Below are 10,273 nucleotides of genomic sequence, written 5' to 3'. Positions count from 1 at the left end.
TTAAAAACCCAATTTTCATCAGAGCGAGTCTTTAAACTTGATTTGAACCTTTTAGGTTGTGAGAAAATGAATCCTCAAAGAACATTTAAATGAAGTCGCCATTTTTCTTGTAGGAATTTTGGAAATATTTCATTTTAAAACTCAAAATAAGTAGCAAATGTTTAAAACAATATAAATAAAAGGCAAGTTTTATCAGTCTGCATCAGTCAAGTTTCTGTTACTGGTATGACAAGATGTCTCACGTTTTTAAAAAATGTATGTAAAGAAGTCCACTTTTGCTTTAACATGTTGTGTAGCTGGAGCTTTGTGGACTCTGCACATCCCGCCTTCCTTACTACAGAGAAAACAAATCTGAAGCAAGTTCGATAGAAAATATTCTGCACACACTGCATATATCTACTGATATGGTCACAATGTCCACCTTAAAAGGCTGCTGGTCATTAACAGGTGCATAGAATCATCACAGTGCACTAACATCTGTGACTTTTTGCTAGGGCCGTGCATGTTGACGCATTAACCCACGTGATTAACAAATTATGATTAACACATTAATATTTATTAACGCAAATTAATCACACCACTCGGAGCAGCAGTCTTTCTCTTTCCCTAAGCGGTGCAGTCACCTACAGCGTGCATTAAAACACTTCATTGGGTTCTTTTCCCACTTATACCATGGTTATCTACATAATAACTAAATATTCAGTCGGTTTTTAGTACTTTAATCTTGATATTTTTTTGGTTTAGATCAGCGTACAATTTGATCCATGGTTTGGCGCGATGTCACGTCATGTGAATTTCATTTTGTGATTATTCGCAGATAATAAGTGGTTAGCAAATACTGTAAATAACAAAATCCAATCCAAGTTCTTAATGCCTAGTGTCAAGCAGGGACTCCCGTTTTTAGAGTAATTTTTAAAGTATGACCCAGTTGGGGATTTGAACACATGACCTTTTAGTCTCAGGGAGTACGCTCTACAGCACCGAGTCACATAGAATATAAAACTGCATCATTTCCTTTATTCCTAAAGGCAGTGGAAGACTCAGTTTGAGGGCCACAGACGAACAATAAGATGGGGCCCTCTGCAGTGGTTGTATTGATCATTTCTTTTAAATATACTTTCTCAGGGTAAAACGTCCGTAATATATGTAATTTCTCACATTTTTCAGGTTTTACTAAAGAAGGCAAAATACACTTAAATGATGGAACAAAATGATAACTTTTGGAGCAGTGTAAAAAAATAAAAATCTAAAAATTACAATTTTCTAAACCTCCTTTTGCCTTTCCAGTCTTTAAATTCTTGACTTTCTTCATCTTCTCTTCGAGATTTAAATTTCTTTGCTTTTTTACTTACTACAGCTGGTTATTTTATTTTATTTTGAAATTCTTGGAAGAGTTTCTCTCTGGTGAAGAGTCTCTCTTATGTTTCACATGAGCAGTCTTATGCCATCTTTATGATTTTTTGTTTTTCCTTTCATTGCAACAGAGTCAAATATGGATGGCCATGAAAATTATTCTAGAAATATTTTAAGTCTCCAGCTCGGGGCCCCAAAAGTGTTGGGGCCCCAGGCAGCCGCCTACCTTTGCCTAATGGTAGGGATGTGCCTGACTAAAGTTTCTTATCTGCTTTAGTATAATTATAAAACAATATGGGGAATAGAAAGGATAGATTCTCTAAAACTACATTTGTTGTCATCGTACTACATACGTGATGTTCAGGGAAAAACCTCCATTCACACCTGTTGATGATCAATTCATCAGTTTTGATTGGCAGCACCTGGATGCTTCTTTGCCTCCTGCTGCAGTCACCAATAAAAACGTGTTTTGTTTTAACAAAATAGATGAAAATCTTGTTTTTTAACTTTAAAATTGTATTCTCTAAATTTTACATTTCAAGCACCATTATGTCACTTAAAAAAGGTACAAAGAAAATTTTCAAGTGTAAAGAAATATAATTTTACAACAGAAACAACCCCCCCAGAGATGTAGTATTCGTCTGATTGGAAATGTAAAAATATGTTTTAAAAAAATCTCAAAAAAGAAAAACACCACTTTTTTGGGTTTCAGCATTTGTTGTTATTTTCAAAAAAAAAAAAAAGAGAGAGAGAACACATTTGAATTAATATCCTTAATTAAATCCGTATTTCCTTTAACTGTATTTCAAAATAAATACAAATATTTGGTTTCTGACTTGTACGCGACATTCGTTACTGATTTGGCTGACGTTGTAAAATAGATTTCCAGTTACTTAAAAACAGAAATATTAATAACAATAAAAAAGTGGAACACATCTGGGTTTCATCATCCTTGCTCACATTCATCCACACATCAATGACTTGAACATTTCCACTTACAGTAGATTAAATATTGAAAAAAAAAACGGCATAGAAAATATGTTCAGTGTTACGTTACAATCAAAAATAGCAACAGCTGTTCCCTACAATTGCGCTTATGGACACTCATTCAGTCACGACGGCATCAATCATCCTGATATCAGCTACAAGCATAGAAAATGACAATAAACTTGCATAGGTGTGAAGCAAACGAAACAAGTGAGAGGTCAGAAGGTGCAGTGTGAACAAAGTCTGTGTCTTTAGAATTGGAAAAAAAAGCATAAAAATTGAGGCTAAAATCAACCTTGTGCAGCAAGCATGTAGGGCTCTTTATAAGACGAGGAATTCACCAGAAACAAGGTGGATTGGGAAAAAGGGGGTGCTGAGCAGTGATGCAAGTGTCCCGTGAGGAGGAGGAGGAGGAGGGGTGGGTGACTCAGCAGGTCAGGTAAGTCTTTAAGCGGAGCCGTGCGACTGGGAGTTCTTGATGTTCTTGATCTCTAACTCCAGCTGTTTGATGCGCACGTCCCTCTGGCCGAGAAGCTCCCGTAGCCGCCGGATCTCCTCCTGCTGCTTGTGGAACTTCTGACGCAGCTGTGGACAAACACGGAGACAGCATGAATAAGGACTGCAAATTGTTAGTGGATGGATGCAGAGAGAAAAAAATAACATCTTTCAAACTTAAAAACTTTCACATTTAAAAGTGATAATCTCCCCCCGCTAAACACCAAAAAGGACAAAAGAAGCACCTCGTTTTCCGTCTTAGGAGGTGAGCAAAGTGCAAGGTCCTCCCCGTTGGTCAGTGAAGTCCTGTCGTCTTCCGCGTGTCCGGCGGCCTCTTTAGCGTCTTTGGTTTCAGGTCGGTCCTGAATATAGGCGAGTGGCAGCATGCCCGGTCTACTCTGAGACCTGCGAGTGTCCGTGGAGTTAGCCAGCCCCTTCATGTCTGAATGAGGCTCTGGTAGTTGGCTTCCAGGCTTTAGAGACATCAGAACTGGACCTGTGAGAGCAGAAGAACCATCACATTTAAGATGACACACTGGAATTGATATAGGAAATGATTTGTCCTTTAAAAAAAGGTCAACACATCACCAATTAAAAATTAAAGAACATTTGTCTTTCTTCTTGTTCTAAACACAAATTTCATTCTGACCTTTGTCGACCCCACTGAGCCACTCGTCTGCAGTCAGAGCCGGCCTGTTACTTGCCGTCATCGGATAGATGTCTTCTTGGTACGATTCCGACTAGAAGTACATGTGGGAAAATGTTAAATGTTCATACAAACCTCACTGTAGCGACACTTATGTTGTTTTTTTTAAACTCCGTTTCTGTGCTCTTACCCTGCGAGGCACTATCATAGAAACCGGCTCAATAAGGCTCTTGATTGTCACTAGTTTGTAGAACCGGAACACCTCACAAGAGCTCACGTCCAGACCTCTCTTTGGCATCGCAGCTGCAGGAAAAAACATTCAAACTAGGTTTGTGAATTGGCAAGAGTCTGGTGAGACGATATGTATCACAATACACATGATGTACATGTATGTCATGATACAATACATATCCCAAGACAGTAACAGACAATATTTTACAATTTTTTTAAATGATAACTTAAGAATTATCTGAATATTAATAAACTTTTTCTATAAGTAAAATTCTAAAATACATGTTATTTTAATAATCAGAACTAGGGGTGTAGAGAAAAATTGATTCAGCGATGTATCGCGATATTTTGTTGGCGAAACTTCGGTTTAAATGCTGTCAAGACAATATTTAATCAATTATTTATGAGTGTCCTTCAATGTCTTACTTTTTTTCATCTAAACCTCGACTGCTAGTTGGCAACACAGCACACTGAGCCTCTTTGAGCAGGTCTAGAGTGCGACCAAAACAACAAGATCTTGCAAGAACCAGCTTGAGTCAAATGTTCAGTCAGTTTGTAGTTATATGTCATGTACTACTTAGTTTTTACTTGGGATGAGTACCGAACTGAAACTCCATGCCACATAGCTGCCAGCATCAGTATACAGTTGCAATTATATACATAATTAATTTGACCATTTTACTGTATTACAATGAGACACATATTAATATTCAGGTAGAGTTTTTTTCTAAGCTATACTTAAAAAAAAAAAAAGGAAAAATTGTTCTAGTACAGTCTTGGGATATATCGTGATAAGTATCGTTTCGTCAGACATGTATCTGGATACGTATCATGTCACCAGGTACACACCTAATTAGAACATTAAGCACTGCAACTGTATCTCATAAACAAGTTGCTTTTACCCAAGTGCTTTTATTTTTACAAATTAGGAAATATTTAAGTGGAAAACAAAAGTAAGACTGAACTACATGTTTGCTTTTAAATAATCATTAAATATTGCCTTGGCAGTATTTTAAATCGATAGAAGTATCACCAAATAAAGTATTGCAATATTTCAATAAATCAACATTTTTTTTACAACCCTAATACATACTCATTTTCTATTAAATAATATCTAACAATTTTTCAGATTTCATCAAAATGTCTCTACATTCTTATTAGTAACTTCATTTTTCAAAATGTATTTGTATATTTTTAATTATTGCAAACTGAGACTTTCTGCAAGAACTTGTATGAGTTTAAGAATCTGAAAAATAATACACTTTTAAAAAAATATATTAATAATAAATAAATAGTTTTTGCTCTACATTTCTAGTGTGTTTTTCCAAAGTGCAAATTAGTTGCAAAATTCAGTGAAATGATAGTTTCACTTCCTCTAACGTAGGTTTGAAATTTTCATGCAGACTTCCTAAAAAAACAGAAACAAGCAACCATAAGACCTCTATTGGTATCAGGATAGCTGGGAATACCAGAAAGTCAGCTTGTAGCCTCGTCTGGTCAAAGATCTCATAAAGTTTTGCAGAATAAAATTAGGTGTGGATTTGTTGTTGGAAGACTTTCTAATCTAAAACAGGGAAGATTTCAGCGCGCTTACAGACTTTTTACATAACCCTCAACACTCCAATGAGCTGGTTCGGACATTCAAATAGTGGAGGGAGGGCTCATTTGCACAGCAGCTTTGCTTACACGACTTTCAAATACCAGTTGAGCATTAATTATATTTCTGCACCTGACCTTGGAGATTTTGTGTGTGTTTCTTACCCATTCCTTTCTGAGGTAGAAGTGAGCGGTAATCAGCCAGGTAGTGGATGTAAGGTTTCTCCGAGCTGAGTTCATAATATCGGATATTTCCATCCCCCTGAAATTTTTTTAAATAAAAAAAAAATCCGTATGAATAAAGTGTTGCTTTTTTATAATAATTATTATTTTTGATGTATTCAGTGGTCTCACCTTTCCAGCAAGGTAAAGCATGTGTGTGTCAGGGTCATAATAAGGGAAGAGAACACCTGAGGAACCGTCCAGGTTCTCTGCTAGCAAAGGCACGGACAGATCATCCTACAAGAAGATGCAAAAAGTTTATTTAAAAAAAAATAAAAAAAAGGCATCACTGAAATCTAAAGCAAATAAGGAAATCACACGGATATCAAAACACTGCATCATTTTAATCCCCTCCAGTGTAGGAAGCAGATCTGAATTAAACGCTGTGAGCACTCAATCCCTAATCCACGCTTTTCCTTAATCCCCCACTTACAATACACTCTCCAGCATCACAGCATTCCAGCGCACAAAGTAGCAGGTGCCGGGCGATGACACACTCCAGAGGAAAATAACTTTGGATTTACTCATTCACAAGCGCACATGCTTAAGTCAACAGATGACATGAAACACTTCTGTTTGTTGTCCACTAGAGGGCAGAGTTGTGATTCAGACGTGGAGTATTTTGTTTTCTTCATGAGTTTATTTTTTTCCTGTCAGAAAGAGTTAAAGAATAACTGAAAAAAACTCAAAAGTTCACAAGTTTGTCGTCAAAAAATAAAAACAGAAGACAAAGATGATGAGCAAAGCAAAATAATGATTTATTGTTATTTCTGGAAGACATTTCCTATCCTTTCATACAAATATGAATTTGATTTAACTAAATAGCCATCTAATTTAAATTCTTAAAGCTCCCTTACCTTTATTTTTTTTTTTTAGTTTGTTTCTTACTTTCAGGATAATTTTTATTTACCTTTTTTCTGTCTATAAATTCATTTTTCCAGCTACCAGTGTGGGGATTAACTCAGTACAAAAGTAATGTAAAGCAGTAAAATAAAGATGCAGTGCAAGGGATTACCTCCAGTAATAATGTACTTATTGTAGGCTCAGTAACTTGTGTAATATAATGCAAAAGAAATCTCCAAAAAAATTGAGCATTTTTAAGCAGAAAAACCATCAAAGACTAAATAAAGCCACAAAAGTCTTCTTTATTTTGACCTAAAGTAGTAAAAAAGCTTTTCTGTTTTCTATTTGTGCAGTAACTTTACCCTCCTTTGGTTAAAAAAATCCTTTGTTTTAATCATTCTGAGACACAAACGTCTCAGCCTCTCTGTTTTTCCCTTTTTAAAGCCTTTTTTATGCCAATATTTTACCTTTTTTGGGGGCTTAACTGACTAAAACTGAGAGACGCTCCTTACAAGCTGTGCTTTTAATTTAATAAGTATATATTTTAATAGTAGTACATCATATTTCTACTTTTTTGCACTGGAAAAACAAGTCTATTCACAATTAAACATCTGCAAAAGCTGAATCTTAAGACTTTAAAAATACCCTATTTTTTAAAAAAAAAAAAGATCTTATTTTATGTCCTGCAAGAGAATTAATCCTATCAATAAAGTTTTTTTATTGCAAAATAATTATAGTTTGAGAAGATTTTTTTTCTTGAAATATGCAGATTTTATTTCATTTTTAAAGAAAATCTACTGATGAAGAACAAATAACCTGATCCCAAACAGGTCTGTTCACACATCCCATCATGCTTTTTTTGGCTTGATGAGTGTCGTCTTTACATCAGCTGCGAAGCGATTTTGCTGCACTGTCAGTTTCTCTCACCTGATCCCAAAGAGCGATTTGTCTCTCATTCCAGCGGGAGGTGCCGGTTGTGACAAGCATCTTCATGTTTCCCAGGACCAACACCTTGCTCGCTTTGTGCGTCTTGCAGTTGCCTTCCTGCAAATCCAGAAGACAATATGTGAGTCAGAATGAGTCAGGCGTGATTAATATCTGAGCATGTCGCTGTACTTTAAGCAACAAGTCATGTTTTCTTTGCATCTTTGTGCGATTGTTGGGGAAAGCCTTCGTTTGATGTACACCGCTTTAAGAAAAAAAAAGGAGTGAAATGTATAAAAGGCCATAAATAGTGGTAATAAATGACATGAGAAACTTACTAATACAGTTGTTACATATAAAAAATACATTTATCCTGTTATTTCTTTTTTAAAAAGTTGTCACCTTCATATTGACTGTGTTTTTTTGGGCTCTTAAATAGACAGATAAATTATTTTTTCTTTATTTTTCTGTACCACCACATGTCATGATTTTTACAAACTTTAAATACAACTGTAGATTTTCATGTTTTTTTAAGAAAACACAAAGCAATTTTAAAGAAATGCCAAATTATTTCACATTTTTCCTTTTTTTAATATTTACACTGTTTATCATCATTGTTTCTCTTAGATTTTAGGAATGAAAACATAATTTTCTTCTTTTAAAAGCTGCTGTAATGGGATTTTCTTTTGGTCTTGTTGGTTCTTTGAGTCAATTCTGAGTTCCACAACAAGCATTGATGCTCAATAAATGTTCCCAAAGAGCTTTTTTTCCCCTTAAAAATGACTAGTTGCATCTATAAAATCTATTAAAAAATATTTTTATTCTAAAATGTTGTTCATATCCTAATTATTAATCATGGGAATCTTAATTATGGGAAAGAGAAAGAAAAGATAATTTAGAGACAAATTCTGCTTTTATTTTGAAATCGTTTTTTGGAAGGATAATATGAGAACTGGTGCTAAACAATCTCTTTAACAGAGAACATGAAGCATATTTCTATCAGATTGCACAGAATAACCTGCTGTTCTTTTTTTGCTGCTCAAGATAAGCTGATGAAGTCCTTTTATAGACCTCTGACCGTGCACAATACCTGCAGCAGGTTTCCCGTGCGCGGCTCCATTAGCCGGACCTTCCTGTCCTTGCAGGTGGTTGCGAGGAGGCTGCCGTCTGTGTTGAAGGACATGGACAGGACCACGTCTGAGTGGTGCATGATGGTCCGCACTGGGTTTTTTATCACTTGCTCTGGAGAGTCCAGGTTCCAAATCATGACCTTGAAATATGAAGAAGAGCACAGAAATTCAGCAAAGCGGCCTTCGGATAGCATGTCGGATTGGGTGCATCGTGGCTTGGAGTGAGACAAAAGGAAAAAAAAGGCCCACGTGGTTTTAGTTAATGGATGACTTATTATTTCATAGTAAAAGTGAAAGATTTGTCAGACTTTGAGAGAAACTCTAGGCTCTTTTCTGTGATCTTCAAGAAAATGATTTAAAGAGAGAATCCAGCAGAAACGGATTCAAAGTTGAGCTTAGAGCCATACTATCCTAGAGAGTGGTACTCAAAAGTTGTGCAAATGGGCACAACAGTACATACTTTTCTTATCTCAAAGGAATTCATGCTTTTCCACTCGGTTGTGTGTCTAAAAAACAAGCTGAAGCTTTCTGAGCCGTCGTTCCTCACCTCAGAGGGAAGTAGAATGCACAAGTGTACTCACATATATATAAATTATTCTGCTGTGTGATAGTTAAGGATTTATTGGGATTTAATAGGAATATTCAGGTTTCTACCAGGTTTTAAAATGAGGGAAGCATTGTGTCTTTATATAGTAGTAAAACAATGAAAGAAACTTGAAACAGAGTAAAAATTCTTTTAAAAAAACTGTCCGGATTTGCAGCCAGGTGCTTCACATCAAGATCAGGAGGTTGATTAAAAGCTGAATTTCACAGCAGTTTGCAGGTCTGGTATTTGTGTTTAAACACAACGCTAACAAAGAGAGACTGAAACAGTGATCTCAGAGGGGCAGCTGTTGCTGCACATCTGTCTGCACAGAGTTTTCAAACACATACAGAGCAAGAATCCCTAAGGTTTGATGTATCTCTCACTCTGTAGGGTCAACAGGCCTGATGATGGCTGACATGACGCTACGTTCACAGCAGGTTTGGAAACACACGCTATCAATGAAAAGTCTATGGGCTTCTGCATTAAAACTCTCGCATTCACGTGTCCCTACGCAAGTTTTTAGGTTCATTTTCAGGCTCTACGTACAAAACGCACAGCCAATGAATGAACGTTAACCCTTTAACACCAGCGCACCAGTATTTATGTTCAATGATTTCCTGTAATTTTTTAATTGTTAACACGATCAATGCAGTTCCAGCCGATTCTGAAGGAGAAAAGTTACAGTATGTCGAAGATTTTGTGTTTGAGGGTCACCGGCGACGCCTCAGGTGTTAAAGGGTTAAACCAGTTGAACTTTGACCAATCAGGGAAGGAAGTACGAACCGTTTGAAAATTGATCATGAAGGAAAAAAATTAATATCTGCGATCTGTGTCGGGCAGAATTAGATGATACAAAGTATTTCATTTATTGGAGTAAAACTGTGAATAAAAATCCTGGAGCAAGATTCACAAAATTTGCACCACTTCAAAATTTTGCACCAAGCCTTTCCCAAATGTAGGTCCACCATGTGCTAAAAGCACGTTCATGCCTGATGCATACGTAGCTTAAAGGAAACAAAAGACTTGTTTTAATAAAACAAAATATTGATAGAATTCACATAGATGCATGTGTGTTTGGATACATTTTTGTTCAAATACATGCATTTAAATGCAATAAAAGTCAGCTAAAATCAATGTGAGGTTAGCGCTTGTTTGGAGTCTTAGATGTATTTTAAAATGAATGCAGCTCCCAGTTTTTTTTTTCTCATTTCCTGTTAACGTTTATAAAAAAAAAACTCATCTGGTGTCAGAAGTGGGATA

General features: G+C 36.0%; 1 protein-coding gene across 2 annotated transcripts in view; it reads right to left on the bottom strand.

Annotated features, from left to right (window-relative positions):
* Positions 1-1,643: 1,643 nt before the first annotated feature.
* coro2a (coronin, actin binding protein, 2A) overlaps positions 1,644-10,273 on the bottom strand; it is a 45,784-nt gene continuing 37,154 nt past the window's right edge. The window contains exons 5-12 of one of the 2 annotated variants that reach the window (XM_024289649.2): positions 8,388-8,567; positions 7,301-7,417; positions 5,663-5,767; positions 5,474-5,570; positions 3,672-3,784; positions 3,485-3,575; positions 3,081-3,331; positions 1,644-2,925 (exon numbers count right to left, since the gene is read on the bottom strand). In XM_024289649.2, coding sequence (XP_024145417.1) covers positions 2,788-2,925; positions 3,081-3,331; positions 3,485-3,575; positions 3,672-3,784; positions 5,474-5,570; positions 5,663-5,767; positions 7,301-7,417; positions 8,388-8,567 — 1,092 coding nt within the window. In that variant the 3' untranslated portion in view covers positions 1,644-2,787. The remainder of the gene's footprint in view (positions 2,926-3,080; positions 3,332-3,484; positions 3,576-3,671; positions 3,785-5,473; positions 5,571-5,662; positions 5,768-7,300; positions 7,418-8,387; positions 8,568-10,273) is intronic. The other variant, XM_024289650.2, reaches the window with a different exon arrangement.

This window comes from Oryzias melastigma, linkage group LG1 (genome assembly GCF_002922805.2).
Source record: "Oryzias melastigma strain HK-1 linkage group LG1, ASM292280v2, whole genome shotgun sequence".
Taxonomy (NCBI): Eukaryota; Metazoa; Chordata; class Actinopteri; order Beloniformes; family Adrianichthyidae; genus Oryzias; species Oryzias melastigma.
Note: the sequence above shows the minus strand (reverse complement) of the source record. Positions and strands in the feature narration are given on the sequence as shown.